This window comes from Chiloscyllium punctatum, chromosome 41, assembly GCF_047496795.1.
Source record: "Chiloscyllium punctatum isolate Juve2018m chromosome 41, sChiPun1.3, whole genome shotgun sequence".
NCBI lineage: Eukaryota > Metazoa > Chordata > Chondrichthyes > Orectolobiformes > Hemiscylliidae > Chiloscyllium > Chiloscyllium punctatum.
This window is the reverse complement of record NC_092779.1, coordinates 14,829,913-14,854,928: the sequence shown is the minus strand read 5'-3', so window position 1 is coordinate 14,854,928 and position 25,016 is coordinate 14,829,913. Positions and strand designations below refer to the sequence as shown.

The 25,016-nt window shown below is 45.4% G+C and overlaps 1 protein-coding gene across 9 annotated transcripts in view; it reads left to right on the top strand.

Moving 5' to 3' along the window:
- Positions 1-25,016, top strand: part of rreb1a (ras responsive element binding protein 1a) — a 285,692-nt gene that overhangs the window by 245,574 nt on the left and 15,102 nt on the right. For 8 of the 9 annotated variants that reach the window (XM_072560424.1, XM_072560425.1, XM_072560423.1 and 5 more), the window contains exons 8-9: positions 14,451-14,640; positions 19,969-22,714. In XM_072560424.1, the coding sequence (XP_072416525.1) occupies positions 14,451-14,640; positions 19,969-22,714 (2,936 nt within the window). Of the gene's footprint in view, positions 1-7; positions 3,731-14,450; positions 14,641-19,968; positions 22,715-25,016 lie in introns of those variants that run through there. The other variant, XM_072560432.1, reaches the window with a different exon arrangement.

Genomic DNA, 25,016 nt, shown 5'->3' with positions numbered 1-25,016 from the left:
CTATCCCAGCCCTGCGATCACTGAAGCCAGGATGCATGGCCGAATGTTAGTCTTAAATCGTCTCTCTTTGTCTCTCGTTGACTCATTATCATGTTATTGAGAGTCTGAACTGGTTGGAGAATCCACTTCGTGTCAGACTGTGGAGCGTGCAGCTCTGCCGAAGATAGCATGTGTACAGCTTCCCCAAGGCTCTGTTACCATAGCAATAACACAGAGCGAGGGTCTGTTTTGTTTGATATCTCCCTGAAAGTCTTGGGGTTCTGAAGTGTCAGTGCAGATTGTGTTGTCCAGCCAACCCTACTGACCCTCCGCTGTCCTTTAACGGTTGCAAAGATTCTCTTTAATCTTGGAGGGGCATTTGGGACATAGGAAACCGTTTTGCTTGGCACAGCAACTCCCAGTGTTTTGAAGCCCAAACACGGGTCGTGATTTTCAATTGGCCTCTGTCAGTGTTTCTGCTCAGCACAGGGCTCTGCCTACGCGGCTGTGCCTCATCCTGTCAACAGAACCTTTTCTTCAGTCGGAGCTTTCAATTCGGGGCTCCAGATAATGACAAAACCCTTGGACTTAGGAATAGAAATAGGCCATTCAATCCATCAAGTCTGCACTGCCATTCAATGAAATCTCTAAGAACAAAACAGTTTAGAGGGCTATGGGTAAAAATAGGAGGAGTGAGACAAGATAACACAATGGACAGGATGGATAGAAAGGCTTTCTGTGGCCATTCTGATTCTATCCCTTTCTCCAGCTTGTGTTTATCTAGATTCCCCCTCACATGGACCACTGATTTTGACCTTGTAGCAGAGGCTGGTTCCTTGTTAACCCCTTGTTGGTTAAAGGGGGGGGTTGATCCTTGACTTTCTGTTGAATTTCACTGAATGTAGAGAAACATGTTCCTGAAGCTGTTTGTCTTGTACTCATCAGGACTCAATGCAAGAATGCCAAATTTCAAGCAATCACAGCAATTTATACTACAGGAGGGAAGAGTGCTGATTGGCTGAAATGTTGCCATGAAGAAAGGAGCAAATTAGCACCCGGAATCCATTGAATTTATTAGTAAAGAGAGACTACATTTTTGTAATTTATTTTATGTCAGAGCGCTTTGCGGAAAATGAATTGCTTTTTGAAGTGTAGTCTCAGTTGTAATGTAGGAAACATAGTAGCTCATTTTGCATGCAGCATGATCCCACAAATAACCCTTGTCCCCACTCTGCATCCCCCCCCTCATCTCAACCCACTATGGGAGATAGGAGCAAGGTTAGGCCATTCAGCCCTTTACATCTGCTCCGCCACTCAACTCAACCATGGCCAATCTCCTACATCGATGCTATTTTCCTGCAGTCCTTGCTTCCTTTAGTATCGAGAAATCTATCTATCACTATCATGAATAAACTCAACAACTGGACCTCCACAACCCTCTGGAGTAGAGAATCCCAAAGATTCACCACCCTTCAAGAGAGAGAGTTTCCCCTCACCTCACTCCCCTGTGGTCTACCTCACATTCTGAAACTTTATCCTTTGGTTGTGGCCCACTCTCCTCCCTGCCAGTCAGGGGAAACATCCTTCCTCTCTTACCCATCCCAATCTTGCATTAATTCTATATCAAGACTGTGGCCTCTGGTTCAAGGTACCCCTACAAGGGGTAACATCCCCTCAGTCAGGAGTTCCTGGCTCAGGGGCAGGATACCATCAACTGTGCCTCAGGATCTCCTTGCCCACAGCATATTTCAAAACTGATCTGGAATTGCGGCAATGTTGGCATTAGGTTTGAGAATATGCCAAGTTGGAAAAGCTGCTTCTTGCAGTGTTGTTGAGATTATTTCACCTGGGTGCTCATTACTGAGTTATATCAAGTGTTTTGGTGTTATAGCATTAAAGATATTGATGGATATGAAGGAGAGAGCGGGGTAAGTGGCATTCAGCTGAAAAATTAGCTGTGATTATGTTCATGACAAAATGTGCCAGAGCGGCTGAGTGGCTTGCTGTTCCCGTGTGTTATGGGAATCAGCAACTCAGACGATCTGGGGCTGAATTTACATGTTTTATTCTTTGCAAAAGATTGCAAAATGCCTCCTTTGTCACCACCATGGAGAGGGCCCTACCAGAAAAACACGGTAGGGAATCAGGAAACAGGGGAGTGAGGGCAGATTGTTGTCTCTGCCTGGCAACAGATGGATAAGTTCTTTTGTCCACCTTTAGAGACTCTTTCCAAAAGTCTCTCAGACAATATAGAAGGGTAGAAACTAGAAGCAGGAGTAGGCCATTCAGCCCTTTGAGCCTGTTCTGCCATTCTGTATAATCATAGCTGATCCTTTATCTCAATGCCATGTTCCTGGTTTCTCCACATAGCTGGTGGTGCCTTTAATGTCTAAAAATGTGTGTGTCTCTCTCTCTTTCTTGAACATATTCAGAGGGTTTGCCTCCACAGCCTTCTGTAGCAGAGAATTCCACAGACTCATTACCCTCAGAATGACAAAATCCTTTCTCATCTCAATCCTAAATTGCCTACCATGTATCCGAAGACTGTGGCTTCTGGTTCAAGGTACCCCTACAAGGGGTAACATCCCCTCAGTCAGGAGTTGCTGGCTCAGGGGCAGGATACCATCATCTGTGCCTCAGGATCTCCTTGCCCACAGCATATTTCAAAACTGATCTGGAATTGCGGCAATGTTGGCATTAGATTTGAGAATATGGCAAGTTGGAAAAGCTGCTTCTTGCAGTGTTGTTGAGATCATTTCACTTGGGTGCTCATTACTGAGTTCTTACATTTTCCAGTGTAGATACCATCACTTGATCTCAGAATCACTTTTTTTTTCCAGAAGTAATGTAACGGGGAATGGTGATTGCATTGGCAGTGTCACTTAGGTGAGGTTACCAGCTAATGTTCTGGGATAAGGGTTAATCTCACCAGTGGAGTGGGTGGAAATTAAGTTCAATTAAGTAACATTCTGGAATTGAAAGCTAGTTTCATGGTCACCACAGCTGACACAGTTAGTGCTTGATATGAAAACTCAAGTGCTTCACCAATGTCCTTTAGAGGAAGAAGTTGGCCTTGCATGTGACTCCAGACCCAAAGCATTAGGGTTAACTCTTATGGGGAGGCATTGGCCTAGAAGTGTTGTCATTAGACTATTAATCTGGAGACCCAGGTAATGTTGGGGGACCTGGTTTTAAATCCCACCATGACAAAATTCCCAAAATCTGGAAATAAGAGTCTAACGATGAAACAATTGACAGGAAACACTGTCTAATATCTTTTAGAGAAGAAAACTGCCTTCTTTACCTGGTACAGCCTCCATGTAACTTCAGACCCACATCACACTGCCCTCTGGGCAAATGGGGCTGGGTAATAAATGCTGGCCTAGCCAGCGACGCCCTCATCCTGTGAACAAAAAAAAGAAGTCCTTTTAAAATGGCCAAGCAAACCATTGTGTTCAAGGGAGATTAAGGAAAATGCTGGCCTTGTATGCAATGCCAGTGGCAAAATTGGGCATGGGTGCTAGGGAGCTCCTGAACCTTACCAACTGCTGGCTAACCACCAGCAACTTGTCACCACAGTTTCATAAATCCAGTCTTTCTGCTGAATTAAAGACCTAGAGCCCCATGCTTAATAATCACTGTTTGTGGTAAAGTTACCCATTCTGACATTAATAGGGTGACATTAATCTTTTTTTCTTTGTTCTTTCATGGGATGTGGATCTGGAGTCACATGTAGGCCAGACCAGACAAGGTAAGAATGGCCGATATCTTTTCCTAAAGGAACCAGATAGGGTTTTACACCAATCAATGATCATCATCATTATTGCATCTAGTTCATATTCCAGATTTTTATTGAATCCAATTTCACCATCTGCCATGGTGGGATTCGAACTTGTGTCTCTTAGCCATTGGGCTGGACCTCTGGATTACTATTCCAGTGACATTACCAGTTATGCCACATTACTCCAAATGCCTTATTTTCTTGATTCTTTCACAGGATGTGGACATCCTTGGCTAGGCCAGCATCTATTACCCGTCCCTCATTGCCCTGAGGGCGGTTATGACTCAATCATTCTTGTGCATGTCTGGGAGTCATGTGTAGGTCAGAAATGGATAAAGGTGGCAGATTTCCTTCCCTTGAGGGCATCCATGACCTAGATAGTGTTTTTACAACAATTGACAGTGGTTAATTCCAGACTTTTACTGAATTTCCCTTCCTCCATCTGTCAGAATGGGATTTGTACCACTGTTCACAGAACCTTGGGTTACTAGTCTGTAGTGACATTGCCACCACAACACCACCTCCTGAATGTTGGACTGAGGAAGGTGGTACTCCTTCAAAATGTTTATTCTTTTCCCCATTAGAGACATTTCTCCTCTGCTGGCTTTCTAACCAAGACTTTCCTGGGGAATTGGGTTAAGCCCGCGAGTCTATATATATCCAATGTGGCAGTCTGAGTAACTCTCCCATGCTGTAATAGAAGGGGCTTTTGGCTCTTGGAAGACTGCATTAGCAGCAGGCTGCCACTGGAGGCAGACTGATATATTCCTGACATCCCCTGATCACCTGGTCAACATGGCCAGAGTGAGTTTTGTTTTGATTCTTGATTTTCGATTCTTGGCTGAAGGTCAACGAGCATTTTGCCTCTTTACACCAGTCGTAAGGACTGATCCATATGTTCCTGCTTAGAATAGCCCAGAACCATGCTTTCAAGTTCAATGGACAATTAGAATACAAGGAAAGCCACACAGGGCACCTCAAGAATTTATAACAGATATTGACGTTTTGAATTCTTTCACAGGAAGTGAGCATCACTGGCTGGGCCAACACTTATTGCCTGTCCCTAGTTGCCCTTGAGAAGGTAGCGGTGAAGGAGCAAATTACTGGAATCTGAACTGAAAACAAAAAATGCTGGAGATCACAGCAGGTCAGACAGGATCCCTGACCCACTGTGACCGCTAGCGGTTTTTTTTTAAGAAGGTGGTTGTCAGCTGCCTTCTTGAACCACTGCAGCCTATGTGGTGTAGGTAGACACATTAGGAGAGATTTCCAGGGTTTTACCCAGTGACACTGAAGGAACGGCGATATATTTCCAAATCAGGATGGTCAGCAACTTGGAGGGGAGGTTGCAGGGGATGGTGTTCCCATCCATCTGCTGCCCTTGTCCTTCTAGATGGTAGATATCACACATTTGAAAGGTGCTGTGTAAGGAGCCTTAGTGAATTTCTATGGTGCATCTTGTAGATTGCACTGTGTCAGTAGTGTGTACATTAGTTGTGGAGGGAATTAATTTTGGTATCGATCTTCTTGAGTGTTGTTGGAGCTGCACCCATCCAGGTATGTGGGGAGAATTCTATCACTGTCTACCTGGTAGATAGTGGATAGGCTTTGGGGAGTCAGGAAGTGAGTTATTCGCTGCTGTATTCCTAACCTCTGACCTCCTCTTGAAGAGACTGTATTTATATGGCGAGTCCAGTTCAGTTTCTGTACCACTGTGATACACAGGATGTTGATAATGGAGGATTCAGTGATGATAATATCATTAGATGTCAGGGGGTGATGAAGTTTTGTTTTATAATAGAATCCATTTGGTGTGAAAGCAGGCCATTCGGCCCATCAAGTCCACCCGGTCCTCCTAAGTGCATCCCATCCCTCTCCCCTATAACCCTGCAATTCCTATGGCTAACCCACCTAGCCTACATGTCCCTGGACACTATGGGCAATTTAGCATGGCCAATCCACCTTACCTGCACATCTTTGAGTTGTTGGAGGAAACTGGAGCACCTGATGGAAAACCACACAGACACGGGGACAAAGTGCAAACTTCACACAGACAGTCGCCTGAGACTGGAATCAAACCTAGGTGCCTGATGCTGTGAGGCAGCAGTGCTAACTACTGCGCCACCCTGTTGTTGGTGACAGTCATTGCCTGGCAATGGTGTGGCACAAATGGAACTAGAGGATCATAGACTGAAACAACAGCAGAGACCATTTGCTCCATCAACTCTGTGGCAGTTTTCTTCAAGTGCTATTTAGTTAGTCCCAATCTGTTGCACTCTGTACACAGCCCTGTATTAATTGAATTAGACAATACTTGTCGACTTAATAAATGGAGAGGTAGAGGGGGGAAATGCGTTTGTTCTGATTTGTATGCATTTCTCCAGAATGTATATAGAACAGCAACGTATGTGTACAGAGAGTGCAGTGAGACAAAGGCCCTTTGTTTGTCAGTGCATTCTGGATTGTGAAGCCATCAGCAGTTGGAACTTGCTTGCGGTTTATTTTGTGCATTGTGAATTTTGACAGAAGTGTTCACTGAATCTGGACGTGAACGAATGTAGCCAGAGGCCTGGAGGAGTGAGCCAGATAGGATCCAGTAAAATAGCTTGCATAGCAAAGCTGCATCATTCTAGTTTTGAACTGTGAACAGATCCAAGGGCTGAGGAGTGTCCCAGCACTGTGTACCGAGTGGTACAGGCAGATTTGTTACTCCCATTCCTTGGGCGTTGAATTTTAAATGTTGCCTGTGCCAAGAGTGGAGGAGTCAGGCAGCATCCCAGAGCTAGAGGGAGGCAGGTGGCTCTCAGCCTCTCCCGCACTCCATCTAGTGGCCAGTTATTCCAGTGTCAGTGATCACAAATGTTCAGAGGTTCGATCCCAGAGTAAGCTGAACTAACAAGGGACAAGAGGAGACCACTCTGCCCTTCAAGTCTTTTCCAGCATTCACTGGGATCATGGCTGATCTGATTTTACCTCAACTCTACATCCCCCGATTATCTTTCACCCCTCTTTGTCATCAAGAATCTACTAACTCTGCCTTAAAAATATTTTAAAATTCTGTACTTTTGAGGAAGAGAATTTCAAAGACTCTCATCCCTCAGATAAAATGATCCCTCATTTCTGTTTCAAATGGGTGCTCCCTTATTTTAATGCCATGATCCCTAGCTCCAGAATCTGTCACAAGAGAAAACATCCTTTCCATATCCACTGGTCATGACCCCTCAGAATCTCTTATGGTTCAATTAAGTCACCTCTAAATGGAAGCTCTGTGAGGGCGTGAGGCTGCGTGTGCGTGAGAGAGACTTTGTGTGTGTGTGTGCACGCATGTGTGTGCCTGAACATGGAGCTGCATGTGAGTGAGAGGCTCGGAATGTATGAGTGTGAGATTCTGTGCGAGTGAGAGTGTGTGTGTGTTGAGACTACAGCTGGTTTTGAAGTAGCACCCTTGATCCCCTTGACAATCAAGAACCTATCTCTGTCTTAAATATACTCAATGACCTGGCCTCCACAGTTTTCTGTGGCAATGAATTGCATAGATTCACCACACTCTGGCTGAAGAAATTTCTCCTTATCTTCCTTTTACTCCGTGTTCCCGGGGTGGTGCAGCCAAGACCACGATGCGAGTAGTCACGCGCAACGCTCTTCCTAGACACTGGTAATGAACAAATTAACTCTCTGTTCACAGAATCCTTACAGAGCACAAAGAGGCCATTTAGCCTATTGAGTCTACATCAGCCCTCCAAAGACTATCCCAACCAAACTGAGGCCCCTACCCCATCTCTGTATTTCTCATGGCTGTTCCACGTAACCTGCACATCGTTGTACTGTGGAAGGAAACCGGGGCACCCAGAGGAAACCCACACAGACACGGTGAGAAGGGGCAAACAGACAGTCACCTGAGGCTGAAATGGAACCCCAGTCCCTGGTGCTGTGAGACAGCAGTGCTGCCCACTACTATTTAGGCTGTTTGATGAACTCCCCTTTCCCACTGGAATCGAATTTTCATTTCTGTGCAAGGAGCATCTAGAATCAGGAGGTTGTCACATCAAAGGGGTTATTCAAGCCTCTTTGATTTCAGCCAGACTCCTGATAATTGCACTGTTTCATCTAGTAATGGGCAATGCAACTATATGTGTGAGAAAATGTGTGTGTGTGTGTCTGGCTGTGTATGTGGCTGAGTGTCTGTGTGAGAGAGAGAATGGGTGTGATGGCTGGAGTTAGTGCAGCAGTAGTGGTCAGCCTGAAGGCCTGGTGAGTTCTGTGTTAAACCTCGCAGCAACTGGAAGAGATTAGCCTGGTTGTTTTGAATCCTGTAATCGGGACGTCTCAGTGGGAATGGAGTGGGGGGGTGGGGTGCAGAGAAATGTCAGCCTGTGTGGAGCTGAGTTTAGAGAAGCTTTGAGGCCTGGCTATTTACTCGCTGACTGCTGTTCGAACAAGGCTTGTGTTGAGGATCGCTGTGTTAACAGTGTGGCTAGACCTGAGCACTCCCAACTCCCCTGATGGACAGGCTGCTGGGAAAAACTCTGCATCAATCCCTGCTCTGTGCAAAGTCAGCCTGACAGGATATTCACGGGGGTGGTGGAGGAATGAGGCTGTGTCTGGCAGTGCCTATGATTTGATACAGTTGCTCTTCGTTCTCAAATCCTTCAGTCCCTCTCGCCCCTCCTCCTTTCTGTAATCTGCTTCAGCTCTCCTCAGAGCTCTGTGCTCCGCTGATTATGGCCTCTTGCTCATCTTCGATGTTAATCACTCCATCTTTAGTGGCCGTGCCATCAGCTGCTTTGGGCCTCAAGCTCTGAAAATCTCCTCTGTGCCTCCTCTCCCCTCTCCATCTCACTCTCCTCCTCGAAGATGCTTCTTAAAACTTTACGACTTTCCCCAAGCATTACTTCAGCTGCTCCTCTAGCCCCTAGATGTGACTTAGGAATTGGGACGTTACATTACATTCATGGAGTTTTACGTTGCAGTATTTTGTAATGAGCCTGTTTATATTTGTTATGAGACATCTCCAGGGCCGGTGGGATTTGAATCTGGACTTTGTTGTTGATTTGAGGATCTCCCAGGCCTTGGAGACAGAACTGGAGCCACTCAGGGGAATATTCTCTCCTCTCTGGGTTTGCAGGTTGGATGGTTGGGGTGGGGGGGGTCTCTTTAAGATTTCTCGGGTGGCCTCCTCAGCCCATTCTCAGTTCCTGTGTAGTTTTCAGATGGGATGATTGAGACCTTAATGAGGTCCCAGCCTTTCCCCATTTCAGGCCCTGAAGTGCCCAGTGAATAAACACAAAAGAGCTGTATCCCAACCAGCCTCAATATTCACGGTGCCAGGAGACATTCATGAATTGGGAGGTGAGGGAAGTACAAAGTAATCATACTTGGGCCTTGGGTGGGAATTGGGGGTGTTCCTATCATTGCCTCCTTCTAACATTGGGCATCTCCCCCCTACTTCCACAAGCATGTACCTAAACACGTGTGCGCACATGCACACTCATTCACTTTCACACTCTTCTCTGTCACATTTGCTCCCTTGCGCTGTTTCAGACTTGCACTCTCTTGCACTAGGTCTTGCACTTGCGATCTGTTGCACTCGCGATCTCTCACATTCACACACACACACACACACACACACACACACACACACACACACTCTCTCTCTCTCTCTCTCTCTCTCTCTCTCTCTCTCTCTCTCTCTCTCTCACACACACACACACCCAGCATCTTTCTCAATTCCTCAAACTCCACCACTGCCCATTTCAGGTAATGGGTTGGCTGGTGGCTGCAACCCCCTCCCCCCTTCCCAAGACCCCATACTTTACCTGGTCCTGGGCTCTAGTACTTGGACTCTGGGTATTGCTTGCAGTCCCAGTCTTGGCCATTGCTGGTGCCACTGTGATTGCAGATTGCCAGTTTCCTTGTGAGGGCACAAGGTCTGACTACACCCTATAGCTGGTGGTGTGGCGCCAGTATCTAGGAGGATGTACTCACCCTCCTGACCTTTCAATAGTGGGAAACTCAAGCTTTGGAAAAGTCCTGACCTATAATGGGGGAAGAAGGTAGTTTTTGCATTTGTTTGCGGGACATGGGTCTTGCTAGCTAGGCCTTCATTTAATGCCAGTCCCTAATTGCCCCAGTAACCTGCCATCTTGGAGTGCTGAAGTCCTTGGGGTTGAGGGTAAATTGCACAAATGCACTCCAAACACGCATAAACCCAGTTTATTATTTTTATTTCTTATTCATTCACAGGACAAGGCTATCACTGTCTAGGTCAACATTTATTGCCCATCCTTAATTGCCCGGAAGAGTAAACCCCATTGCTGTGGGTCTGGAGTCACATGAAAGCAGATGGCAGTATCCTTCCCTAAAATTAACCAGACTGTTTTTTTCTGTCAATCAACAATGGATTCATGTCCATCATTAGATTATTAATTCCAGATTTTTTGTTCAAATTCCATCATCTGCTGTTGCAGTATTCCAACCTGGGTCAATGCGTTTTTGAATTTCTGGAAATTTGCTGAGCGATCTGAATAGAAAAGATGGATGATAGGATTAAGGAATGTTGGAGCTGAAGAAAAATAGCTGAGCCCTGAGACACAGCTGGCTATGAGAGCTATTGGGTCCTAATGTGTCCTCATGCGTTGCCCTCAGTTCGAAGAGATTGCATCAGTGAAGAACCCATTACTTGCTTTTAAAAGGCAATGAAGTGAAGGAAAGGCAATATAGAAAGGGACTGAGATGATGAATGGCCAGATGTGTAATGGACGATGAAGACAGAATGTGTGTGAGGCTCTGAGTGCCACCCCTAGTAGTACATTTGGGGGTATATAATGACCTCTGTTGTCCACGCTCTTGGTCTCTAGCCACGTGTAAACTGACATTTTTTTTAAAGTGGCTTGTGAGTTTAAGGTTCAGCACCTGATTTTAAAACAGAAAAACCTTGTGGCCTTCTGTTGAATGCTGTGACAATAATGTGATTTCACTTGGCTTCAGGTGCCTGGGGTCACCTCTGCAGGTGTCACCAAGTGTAGATACTGAAGGAGGCAGCTTTGGTGTCAGACACTGGCTGCTATGCAGTGTCAACTTGTGGCTCATTGGGTGGGATCTCTACATGTTCAGGGGAGCTTGCTAATTTCCTGATTCCCCTTTTCTTCACTCCCCCGTCCCATCCCAATCCACCACCAAGTTGTGAAATGATCTAGGCCAGTAGCATGTTTGCAATAACTCACATCAGTGTGTGAAATTTTTTCAATAAATCATTAACTTCTTAAATTTCAATTTGGCACAAGGTTAAGGCAGCCTGTATTGGAGTAGGTGAATAGGATTGTTCAAACAGGAAAATAATTTGTAATTACTTGGCTGAAGCAGTAAGAGAGCCTGAAGGATGTGTCCTGAAAAGTGTAGGCCCAACTGTCTGGTCCTGGGGGAATAAACTCTGGGGTCTGGGTCTGGAAGGGTACTCAGCAAGAACAGTCAGCACCTAACCCGACCTGAGTGGTTACAATGAGAAGGGCGCTGCCTGGGAGTATGGTGGACACAGGTTCAATCCAGGTTTTCAGAGGTGATTTTGGACTGTTATTTGGAAAGGACTAATGGCACAGGATTACAGGGAAGAGGCAGCAAAATTACACGGAGTGAATTGCTCATTTGGAGAGCCTGTACCAATATGACAGGCTGAATGGCCTATTCCTGTGATTTTGTGAAGTCTGACTGCAAGGATAGACTTAAACATCCATTAATTAGCTGAGATAAGATTTGGATTTGTGGGGAGTTAATTTGTCAGTTTGGCTTTTACTCTATTGTAGTGTTGAGATAAAATCTCCAGCCTTGATCTGACTGAATGGTGGAACAGGCTGGAAGGGCTGAGTGGCATGTTCTTGTTCCATGTTCATAGGGTCCGATGCCAGCCACAGTGCATCAGATCGTGTGGATGTTTCATCCACACTGACCATGGGAAACAGTCATGTCTGCGGACACTTTGTAAGTCACTCCAGGGGTTGGCAGAAACAGAGTCCCATGATGTGACCAATAAGGAACTGTCCAGGTCACTGAAACTCAGAATTGCTAGGGTGTAGATGAAAGCCATTTGGCCCATCGTGCCTGCACCAGTCAGTACCAGTGCATGAAAGAGTAATGCATGTGTACAGACTGTCGTGAAACATACTCCCATTTCAGCATCACTGCTACTTCACAAAAAATGCTCACCCCAATCACTTGGGCAGTGAAAAACTGCAGCTCAGAGCTGACGCTTTGTTGAGAAAATGTTTGTGATGTAGTTCTTGCAAACTAGAAGTGAAATCTGATTGAAGTAGCAACAAGGCGGAGATAATATTGGGAGCAAAAGCCAAAACTGTGTGAACCAATTGTTAAGATTCCTCTCCAGAAATTGTACTTTAATCATAAAATTTGTCACAATACATGCATGGCGTTCTGATTTGGAGCTATCTTACTGTAGGTTCAGTGTTACTTGGTCAAATTCCTTAAACTCCCTCCGTAACAGCCCTGTAGGTGTATTTACTTAACAGTGACAGAAGAGATTGAAGTTGGTAGGTTACCACCATCTTCTCCAGACAACTGGAAATAGGCAATGAGAAGTGGCTTTTCCACTGCATTGCCAGAAAAATCAATTTTAAATAATTAACTTCCCACAATGCAGTGTGCTCAAGGGCTTCTAATTACAGCTTGTATTTACGAAGTACATTCTCCAGTGACTGCACCCCAGGGGGATTTTCTACTGGCTCCTACCCTTGCTTGGCATTCCCCTTCTTTCTTTTCACTTCCTAAAACCTCCCTTTTTGACCAAGCTTTTGGTCGTGTGGCTCAGTGTCAAATTATGATGATGATGATGATGCTCCCCATGAAGTGCCTTGAGGTGTGTTACTACATCAAAGGCACTACATAAATGTAAGTTGTTGTTGATGGCTACAGTAGATAGAGGTCATGACAATGGGAGGACAAAGTTTAAACACCTTCACCCAGGTATCGTCAAATACCCAACAGCCGATGACTGCCCTGTTGAACCACCTTTGTCATGGCACCTGTATCCTGTATTATGCCCACATTGGCCAATCAAGTGATAGTCAGTGGTTTTGATGGTGTACAGTGTATGTTGAATGGCAGAATGTTAACAAGTCTGCAGTCCCTTCTCCCTGCCTGGCAAGCTACAAGAAATGCCCCGTTGTCAGGAAACAGTGTCATGTGAGCAAGAGCTGGCCTTCACTTGTTGCACTTTATGAAGTGATACACTGGGAGGCTAACCTACCCCAGGCTTCAGAGAAAACAGGCTATAAACCATGTGGCTCTACAGCTTGTGTACCAATTCACTCCGATTCCTATTCTCTCCATCCCCTGGGATAACACTGGCTTCAAATCAAGCAATGTCTTGATTTAAAAATTCTCAGCCTTCCTTTCTAATCCCTGCATGACCTCACCCTTCCCTATCTCTGTACCTCCATGAAATCTGCACCCCTCAAATTCTGCCCTCTTGAGTCTCCTGATTACTTGCCATCCCTTCAATTGCGTTGGGTCCCAATCGCTGAAATTCCATCATGAAACCTCTCCACCTCTCTATTTTGTTCTAGTCCTTTGAGACACGAGTTAATATATACATCTTTGACCAGGCTTCAAGATTGACCAGGAACCAGCGTAGGTCTGTGAGCTTGGGGATGAGTGGTGAACGTGACTAGGTGCATGTTACAGTGTAGGCAGTAAGGATTTTGGACAACATTAAGTTTCCGGAAGGTAGAAACTGAGAGAACAATGCAGTAGTTGAATCTAGAAGTGACAAAGACACAATTGAGGGTTGCAGCAGCAAATGAGCAGGGATGGAATACAGTGCAGGGAAAAATGTCATCGAGATGATCAGCCAAGACCTAAAATAGTGGTCTGATGGGCTGAATGATCCAACTCTTGTTCTTATGTTTCCTATCACATGACTAAGTCAGGTGATGATTCTGAGAGAGAGGATATGATTGAAATATATACATTTTTAAAAGGGCTGGACAGAATAGATACAAGGTGGATGGTTTCTCCAGCTGGGGAATCTAGAATCTGGCGGCGGGGGGGGGGGGGTTACAGCCTCCAGATACAAGGTAGATCATTTGGGACTGAGATGCGGAAACCATATCCCCTTTGGGGAGTCATAAACTGTGGAATTCTCCAGCATAGAAAGCTGGATCACTGAGTACATTCAAGAAAGGAGATTGATAAATTTCTTTTAGATATTGAAGGCATCGAGGAATCTGGAGATAAAGAGGGAATCTGGCATTGAGATCAAGGATCAATATTAATTGTATTGAGTGGCAGAGCAGACTTTGAAGGGCTGAATGGCCTTCTGCTCATAGTTTGTGTGTAATGAAGGTGGAAATGGCATGTTTTGGTGGTATGAGGTTGGAAGCTCATCTCACTGTCTAATCGCTAAAGCTGCAAACAGAACTGAACCCAAGATAACCTACAGTTCACAAAGCTGGATGTCCCTGTATGTATTAGAAGCCTCAGTTAAAATAGCATCACAGTTAGATTACAGCAGGTCTTATTTTGTTGTATTGCTTCTTTTATAAAGATATGTTAGATATTCACTGTTGTACACAAGATGCCTGGTTCCCAAGCATCCTGGGAAGGTATGGTTATCAGTAGTTTGGGGCCATGTTTTCTGAACAAACTCTGACCGTGTACCCCGTTGATCTTTCCTGCTCAGGTGTAACCTCTGCTGTATCTCCTTTAAGACACACCGGGGTTTGCTACGTCATAATGCAATAATCCACAAGCAGCTTCCAACAGACGTGTCGGGAAAGCCTTACATCCAGAACAATCCCACAATTCCCGTGGGCTTCCATGACCTCGGATTCATCGATTTCTCCTGCCGGAAGTTCCCCCTCATTTCTCAGGTAAACCCTGCTGCCCAATTGGGAAAAAAATAGTGAGTGTGGACGATAGCCGCCCAGCCAATTACTCCCCGGTGAGAGAGAAACAAGGGTTAACATTGAAGGAAGAACTTGACTTCTTCAGGACTGCTCATGTTAACTTTGTTTCTGACCCTCCCAGAGAGTCTAGACCTGCTGTGTATTACAGCACTTCCTATCTTCGTTGCAGATTTCCAGTATCCACAGAATTTTACTTTCGTGGAAGAATTATGTTAATGACTATTTTTGGGAAGATACATTACTCTACCTGGCCAATGAATTAAATTGTGGTCATAAGCATAATTTGTCTTCCTCCAGCTCTCCCAATTGTTCTCCTTTCTGCTAATTCCATTTGTATCTTCATACCAAAGACAATGAGTTTGTTCAATTGGCACCAACACTGTGGTGACTGATTAATGTGTAGCCTTGCAAATTTGAACATAGCTAGATCTCATCTTGTTCCCACCTGATGTCCATTTTATGCATGCCTCCTCTCTGAAATCAATAGCAAACAGAAGTTGAAATCTTATTTAACATTTCCCTGCCCAAGTCCAAATCGATGAAAATCAACTATCAGCAACTAGTGTCCAGATTGGTTTTAGAACATTACCCTCAGGATGTCCTGGGACTTAAAAGATTGGCCTCCAATAATCACAACCGCCCTCTTACGTTCTAGGTATGACTCCAGTCAGTGGAGATTCCCATTGACTTTATTCAAAGCTTTTATTTCCTTAGTAGTGGATTGCAGACCTCCACATATACGGTGTTACTCAGTAACATCTCAATAGTCTGACTTGGCTTCCACAGAGTCACTGAGCTCCTGATCTTAATGCAGCATTCTCTCAAACATGAACAAAAAGCTAAAATGAACAGGTGAGGTAAGAACAACTGGTTTGACATCAAGACTGTGGAATTGAGGAGCCCTAGCAAGACTGTAATCAATGGGAATCAGGAGAAAAATTCTCTACTAGTTCGAGCCATTCCTGGAACATAAGAAGATGGTAGTGGTTGTTGGAGATCTGACATCTCAGGTCCTGGACATTTCTGCAAGAGTTCCTCAAGGTAGTATCCTAGACCCAACTATCTTCAGCTGTTCATTAATGATCTTCCATCCATTGTAAGATCAGAAGTGGGGATGTTCGCTGATGATTGCACAATGTTTAGCACCATTCACAACTCCTCAGATCCAAAGCCCTGGACAATATCCAGGTTTGAGCTGATAAATGGCAAGTAAATTCATGCCACTAAATGGCTATCTCCAACAATTGAAAATGTAACCATCTCTTTTTCACATCCAATAACATTACTATCACTGAATTCTCCCAGTATCAACATTCTGGGTGGTTAACCACTGACCAGGAACTGAACTTGACTAGCCATATAAAGACAGTGGCTACAACAGCTGCTCCGAGGCTGGGAATACTGCAGCAAATAACCCACCTCTTCACTCTCCAAAGCCTGTTCACCATCTACAAATGCAAGAGTCAGGAGTGTGATGGAATAGTCTTCATTTATATGGATGGGTACAACTCCCAACAACACTCAAGACCTTGACACCGCCCAGGCCATCATCCCATTCACCACCTTAAACAATTTCCCTCCACAATTGGCACACCATTGTGACAGTATGCAAGCAGTTTGCTAAAGCCTTTTCACCAGCCCTTCCCTCTTTTGCAACTTCCATTATCTCGAAGAAGCTAGGCAGTGGTCACATCACCATCAGTTTCCTCTCCAAACCACACATCATCCTGACTCGGAACTAACATTTGCCGTTTCTTCACACATCATCCTGACTCGGAACAAATATTGTCATTTCTCCACTGTTGCTGCCTGAAATTTCCAGTCTAACAGGACTTTGGTTTAAGGGTTACAGTAGGTCCAGGAAGTAGCTCACCACCTCAATGTTAATTAGGGATGAGCAATAAATACCAACCCTGCCAGCAGCATCCACATCCCAGAAATGAATAGAAAACATTAATTTTCCCCAGTACTGGGGTGGAGAAAAATTCCCATTGCTTTTCATTGCGACATTTTCTTGCATACCAGAGTCCCTCATGTAGGGTGATATTGGTGTGTGAACTTTAATTGGTCGGGTGGATGAGATGTGGTCCTAAATGTCAGCTGGAAGTCTGCTTTGCATGGTATAATTATAGAATCATAAACAGAATCCCTACAGTATGGGCAGAGGTCATTTGGCCCATTGGGCGTGCACCAACCCTCTGGAGAACATCTCACCCAGGCCAAGCTCCCCCTCCACCCTATCCTAGTATCCCACATTTCCTGTGGCTAATCCACCTAGCCTGCACATCCTTAGACACTATGGGCGATTTTCCAGGGCCAATCCACCTAATTTGCACATGGAAACCAGGGCATGCGGAGGAAACCCATGCAAACATGGGGAGAATTTGGAAGCTCAACATACAGTCACCCAAGGCTGGAATCGAACCCAGGTCGCTGGCGCTGTGAGGCCTCAACAGTGCTAACCACTGAGGCACCAATCATTGGTGGTCTTTTGGTGTGAAAGCACTCTGGTGGACAGCTAATCCATTGGGGCTGACTTCCTGTGCGGACTCTCTGTGCTTGCATGCCTACCCTACATGGAGTGGTTCAAAAGGCTACTTGCTGCCAGGCAACTCGGGATGAATGATAAACGTTGATTACCAGCGGCAGTCTCATCCCATCAAGTTAAAAAGAGGCAGATTTAACACGGATATCTGGTGTTATGATAGCTCAGTGAATGTGTGTGGGAAGGGATGGTGCTCTAATGGCTCTGTCACTGGACGTATAATCCAGAACCTATGGAGACATGAGTTCAAATCCCACCACGGCACCAGATATAAAAATATTTTCATGCTCACCATTAAGAGACTATCATTGATTGCTGTAAAAGCCCATCTGGTGTTCACTCATGTAGGAAGGGACATCTGCCTTCATTTCCCAGTATGGCCTACATGTCATGCCAAATCCAGGTTGACTGTGGCATGACCAAGCGAGCACTGGCAGGTTGAAGGTCAGATAGGGATGGGTAACATATATTGGTCTTACCAGTGACACACATGTCCCATGAAGGCATTTTGAAAAATGTAGCAGCAGTGAAATGCCAAACGTTTCATGTATGTTCATTTAACCGTACTGTGGGCTGAATGGTCTCTTTTGGTACGGTAACATGTCTGTGGTTCTATAAAAGGCAGGAAAAACAGGCAAACAGCTTCCAAAACGTTATCTTTAAAAGCTCCATCTGCCTTTATCCAGTAGCAGTTAAGGATCCCCTTTAATTCTGTCTGGAAATGTCCATCTCCTTCCTTGCACTGCTTTTGACTGATGGGACAACATCCATTGAGCAGACATGGTCTTAGTTACATCCCTTGATTCTGTTTGCAGATGTGAATGAGGCAACCAATGGGATTCTACCCCAAAAACTAGGATTAACATCATGATCAGTTGTTGTGGTCCAGTCCTGTCCTGATTTTATACTGCAGCCACTTGGAAACCCACCCCTGTTATTGAGCGATGTTCTTACTCCAACAGTGGTTCCCACTTCAGAGACTTGCTAGTTGACAGCCAATTGGAAATGACAGTGCACCCAATCTGTAGGAATTGAAGTAGGGCCATTCAGCCTATCGAGCCTGTTCCACCATTCAAATAGATTATGTCTCAATGCCACTTTACAGCGCTACCTCCATATCTCTTGGTGTGATTGGTGTCCAGAAATTGATTGCTGTCTTGAATCTGCTTGATGAGCTTCCATGGCCCTCTAGGACAGAGAATTCCAAAGATTCACCACACTCTGAGTGAAGACATTCCTCCTCATCTCCATCGTAAATGGTTGGCCCCTTATCTTGAGATGTAATCCATGTATGGCACAGGAAAGGGCTGGGGTTGAGGACAAGGCTGAGTCTGCACCCTTGACCTATTTCAGGGAGATTGCCTATTGTTGCATAACAAAGCCCGAAAGCCAGCAAAGGAACTGGTTATCCATCAAAAGGACAGGTTAATTATTTGAAGTCTTGATTAATCATTTGAACTGTGTGGTGTTGCATGCAGCATTTGATTATCATTTACATGAAAACACATTAATGAGTTGGCTTCACGTGTACGTAACTGAGTGGTAAAATGGGCCAAGAATATGCCTTTTTGGCTAGTTTACAAAGCCACACACTGTTTTCAGCTGAAATACTCAAATGTACTGTTGAGTGTAAATGAAATGGCTGTTTAGTGAGTGAGGCACTGACCTTTCCCTCTGCGATGTGCATTTGATTTAGATACAGATTGTCTGGATGAAGTCTGTTAAGTCGTGGTTGTTAACATCCAATGTGAGATGAGTAAAATCAAATTCACTTTTCAGAAAGGAAACTGCCCTTAATTTGGTGAATTGTCATTGTCCTACAAAGGAGTCCAAAAATACACTGGTGGGGACTGGAGAAATTGTACCCCAGAGTCTTTACAGCACAGAAAGAGGCCCTTCAGCCCATTGTGCCTGCATCAGTCATCAAATATCCATCGGTTCTAATCCTACTTTACAGCACTTGGCCCATAGCTATGTTTGCGATGCCATTTCAAGTGTTCATCTAAATCATTCCTAAATGTCTCAAGGGTTCCCACTTCCATTACTCTTTCGGGCAGTGAATTCCTCATGCTCATAACCCTCAGAGTGAAAAACATTTTTTCTTAAATTTCCTCCTGCATTTACTTTAAAACTATGTCCCCTGGTTACTGACCTCTCTATTAAGGGGGGGGGGGGGGAAGGTTTCTCCCCATCTACTCTGTCCCTGTCCCTTAGAACTTTGAACACCTCAACTAGATCTCCCCTCAGCCTTCTCTGTTCTGGCCCCAGCCTATCTAGTCTCTTCAGAGCTGAATCACTCCAGCCCAGGCCACATTCTGGGGAATCTCCTATGTAACCTGTCTGGTACAATCATTACTGAAGGAGTAGACAGTGTACAACACAGGAGGAGTAACAGTGGAGGAGCTATAATTTGACTCTGCTATAATTAAACCAGGAAATGCTTCAAACTCAGCAATCTTTAACAGAATGAGTGTAAAATTCATTTGCACAAAATAATTCCTTCATTCGACAAGACAAACCATTAGGCACAGCTTTTCATCAAGGTGTTCCTAATGGGTCTAGATTTCAACCAGGGTGTTCCTAATGGGCCCAGCTTTTACTTAGGGTGTTCCTCAATGGGTCCATCTTTTAACCAGGGTGTTCCTAATGCATAAATGCAAGTGTATTTTTGCCTGAGGGGTGTGTTGTCAAGGCCCTCCCCTCTTGGTTTTTGTTTTTAATTTATTTTTGTTGTTTCGTTTGTGCAGGTCTGGTCTGAGTTGAACCTGAGGAGATGCACGAGCAAGTTTCACCGGTTTGTTTGTGAATTGTGCAACAAAGCCTTCCCAATGCTTGCGGCTCTGAAGTTACACCTCGAAACCCACCGGGGGCAGCTGGAAGGAGGCCAGGGTCTACCGGAGCCCCAACAAATGCCCGACGTGGATGTGAAGCAGAAAGCCTTCATGGCGTCATTGGGTCTGCAGCACGCCAAAGAGGCGAAGGCGATGAAACGAGAGGAAACCACAGAATTCGATATCCACACAATCTGGGCTGAAACGCCCCCTTGGAAACTACCTCAAGAGGCCAACTGTGCTACTGTGAAGGATCAACCACCCTTAGACCTGGCTTCCCTGGGAGCAAGCCTGTCCTCCCTCTCTCCACTTCAGGACAAGGTTAAGATCTTGTCCTTGCACCCTTTCCAGAAGGGCTTTATAATCCAGCCCGATAGCAGTATTGTGGTGAAGCCCATCTCTAGTGAGTCCACCATTGAGTTTGCTGACATTCAGCAGATCCTGAAAATGGCATCCTCTGCTCCCACACAGATCAGTTTGCCACCACTATCCAAGGCGCCTTCCATCCCGAACCAGTCCATCTACAGGCAGATGCCTCCGCTCAAGCCAAAGCCCCTGGTCGCACCGTGTACCGTTGTGGCTTCCACACCACCCCCGCTCATGAGTTCCCAGCAAGCTTCACCTGGATGCATTAGCCCCAACCTCTTCCCTCCTCCTCTGAAACTTGTGAAGACAGTAGCTGGGCCTTTGTGCAGCCCACAAGACCTGAAGGTGAAACCTGTGAACGGAGCGCAGCCCTTTCTTCAGCCAAAGACTGAGCCGCTGAGCCCCGTTGAGATGAAGACCCAGCTTGAGCAGGATAGTATTATTGAAGCGTTGATGCCAATGGAGATGAACGGGGCTATAAAACAGGAAGTCATGGAAGGAGATCTCAAAGACATGATGACGGGGACATCCAGCAAGAAGGTTCCCGCGTTGAAGAAAGTCTTATATCCATGTCGCTTTTGCAACCAGGTGTTTGCTTTCTCTGGTGTGCTGAAAGCTCACATCCGCTCACATCTGGGCATCTCACCATACCAGTGCAACATCTGCACGTACATTGCAGCAGACAAGGCTGCGTTAATCCGCCACCTCCGCACACACAGCGGCGAGAGGCCCTTCATCTGTAAAATCTGCCACTACCCTTTCACAGTGAAGGCCAACTGTGAGAGGCACCTGCGCAAGAAGCACCTCAAGATGACCCGCAAGGACATTGAGAAGAACATTGAGTACGCGGAGAGCCATACCGCAGAGCTGGTGGACTCTTTCTGCTCACCAGACACTGTGTGCAAGTACTGCGGTGAAGACCTCAAATACTACCGCGCCCTCCGGCATCACCTGAGGACACACAGCAGCTGTCAGAAGAAACCCTTTGAGTGCCGAGAGTGCAACATGGGCTTTTCCACCAAAAACAACTGCATCCGTCACATCCTTAAGCAGCACACCCACGTTGAGGAGAAGGAGATGGAAAAGCACATCTTGTTGGTGGACTGCCTCGTGGGTGAAAACGGGGCAGTGTCCCCCACTTTATCTGAGGAGAGCGTATCTGCAAATGGCTCTCCGGTCTCATGCAAGGAGCCTCAGAATGGGTTTATGCATGGGTCGCTACCCCAGGGCTCCTTAAAAATGGAGCCCATGGGTATTTTCTCAATGGACTTGGACGAACCGCTGGATTTTTCTCAAAAGAACAAGAATGTGTCTTTCCACTCCTACAAACAGGAGTGCCACTTGCTCAGGAAGCATGCCTCACCCATTGTTGCACAGTTTGACAGCACCCTGGAGCCCATAGACCTTTCTGTCCCCAAAAACCCCCCGAAGGATAAAACAAACCTGGGCAAAGAAAATAAGGACGAGAGCCAGCTGGTTGTTAATGGTGGCTCATTTGCCTGTCAGCAGTGCCCATCTAACTTCCAGGCGAAGACCAGCCTCGATAAACACGTAAGTACGAAACATTCTTCGCCATTGCAGGGTTTGGTGCCCACGAGGAATCCGGCCTCTCTCCCAGCCGTGGTTGCCAGCACCAGCATGCTGCGACCCCTTAGGCCTAAACCACCACCTCCGCTGCTCCTGCCCAAACCTGCCGCGGGCAAAGAGCTGCCACCCCTGGCTTCCATCGCCCAAATAATTTCTTCCGTTTCATCTGCTCCCGCCTTGTTGAAGAGGGATGTCAAGGATGGTGCTGAAGCTAACAAGCCCACCCCCTCGTCTGATGGGGCAGAGGATTTAAAGATCGGCCTGGCTACCAAGGCTGCTCCACAAACAGGAACCAATGGCCCAGCAAAACCTTTGGCCCTACAACACACCGCGGAGAAAACATCAGCGGGGGCAACGGGGCCAGGCAAGAGGAAGGGAAGAAGGCGAAGTCTCAAGTTCAAGAAGATTCGACCCAGTGTCAGCAGCAGCAGCGTAGACCCAGAGTCCAGTGGGGAATTTGCCAGTGTGGAGAAAATGTTGGCCACGACCGACACCAACAAGTTCAGTCCTTTCCTACAGTCCACCAGTGTCAAAGAGGAACCCGAAAAGGAGGAAAAAGATTCCCAGGGAAAGGAAAAAGGAGACATAATAACCTTGAAGGGGAAAAAAAATTCCTACTCTAACTCAGTGCAAAAAATCACTTGTCCATACTGCCCACGTCTATTTCCTTGGGCTAGTTCACTGCAGCGTCATATGTTAACACACACAGGTAAGACCACTATACAATTGTTCACATTTAGAATTTAATGCAGTTAATTCTTCTGAAATCGGACAACTATTCTGGAAAACCAAACATTTTTGATTTTGCCCTGCCTTTTCCTGTGTTATTTTGACTCTTTCTGACCTGGAGCCCGTGGTCCTGTGCTTGGGTCTGAAAGACTTAATTTCCCTCACTCAGCTGGTCAATCTATGAGCCTTGACTATTGGCTTCTCAATCCTTTTTGGTTAAGGAACCCACTAGTTTACTGTGGAATTGTATGGACCATCAACCGAGACTCGGTCATTCCCTTCCATCATGTGTGCTTCATAAAACAAAATTAATAATAAAGTAAGTTCACAATTGAAACGGTGAATGAATGCGAATGCAGACATTTTGATGTTTATTTTTCAATGAATGTAAGAATAATATATCTGAAAATATGAGACAATTTTCAAATGACCCAAAAACCGCACAGATGCTCCTGGAATTAGGAATTAGAGCAATGCTTGTAGGATCCTGACATTCTGGTTGTTAACCACTGTCTTAGACAGTACACATTGGCAGCCTGTTTAACATCAGGGATCCTGGGGTGTAGGTTATCAGCAAAAAGAACCATCACCTCACATCTGTAAGCATGCAAGTCACTGGAACTCAGTATGGGGCACTCAAAACACTTGCTCAGTGCGGGGGTCACCTTGGCATATCCTTATCCATAAGCAGCAAAGGAGCACAGAGCAGGGGCTGAACCTGGATCATTGCTGTCCTGTGAGGCACTATGTCTTGTTTAGCAATTGAGAATCTGGAGGTGCTGATCACCAGTCAGTCAAGCAGGACCATGTCATACTGAGAATGACATTAGTCTGAACAACTGCGTTTGAGAATGATGTTCCTCTTTGCAGTAATATGAGTTAGATTGAATCCTTCCTAATAAAGATGCCAGCAATTTGACGGTATTGTGAGGGTTTAAAAAAAAATTAAAGACACCAGCTATATAAACTATACATGGGGGTGAAAGTTAATATTCCCTGTTTTTTGTTGACCGGCTGTTATAATATAAAACTTTTCAACTTTGAGTTTGACTGGTGGTCGCAGGGTTAGGGAGAAGAGAGGGTTGTGTTTAGTTAGACATCAGGCTAAAGGCCATGTAATTGTTGGGCTTTATTTGAATGCAGCATTGATGTGCATTCACTCATGTAATCTTGTTTGTTTTCCTGTGACACGCTTTGCTGTAGGATTGCCTACAAACACTTTTACATGGTGGGATTCTGAACTGGTGTACAATGAGTGGTGGTGTTGACTTTGAAACACCTTTTTTAATAATGAGCCAGGGGTTACCTTAGATTCCTTTCCAGGTCCTGTGTTGGTGCCACTTGACCTTCTGAATGAAGCCTTTGTCGCTTTGCAAATGTTTTTGAAATAATTTGCAATTCTTCCACCAGTAAGGGGGAAGGGAGAGAATGCGGGTCTGAAAAAGAAAAAGGCAACAAATAATTCAATTTTCAAGGCTTTTACTGGGCCATAAAGGCCACCTGGGCTCCAATGAGTTTTCTCCTTTCGCAGAGTCTTTGGATTTTATAATGAGAAGCAAGCAAGTGTAAGATTACTTTTTGAAAATGATACTATCAGTTGATCAAAGTGTAAAGGCTTAGGAATGGACTTTGCTCACCCTTGCTGCTGTATAATTAACCTTTTGAAATGTAAATTGGACTTTCTGGTTCTTGCAGTGTGTTTTCCCCTTGCACCCAGTGTCTAGAATCATACAGTACAGAAAAGGTCCTTTGGCCTATCGAGCTGGTATTGCCAAAAATATACTACATCAGTCGGTGCAGGAATGCTGTTGGCATTACTCTGCATTGCAATTCAGCCAACGGAGCTAATCAACCCTGACTTTTGACATGTGGTTGCAGTTCTAATATAGAAAACAAGTGAGCCAATTTGCAGAGTAGGTTTCCAGAAACCACGTCTTCAGGACCAGATAATCTGTTTCTGTGATATTGATTGGCCGTCGTGGATATATTAATTTAGCCTGAAAGGGCAGATAGAGCTTCAGTTTCAGGTCACACTCAAAAACCTTCATCTCCAACTGTGCAGCACTCACCCAGCAGCAATCCCTCTAATTTTCTTAAGCAGCTGTGTGGCCTGTGCACAGCAGTGACTTCTGGAATTGGAAGTCAGTTCTGTAATCGGCTTGTGCAGAACATTGGAGCAGCTGCACACACGTTCCCCCATTACTGCATTGGTGTCTCAGTCCAGATTTTTGTGCTCAAATCCTGATGGGGCTCCTGAACACACAACCTTCAGATTCAGACAC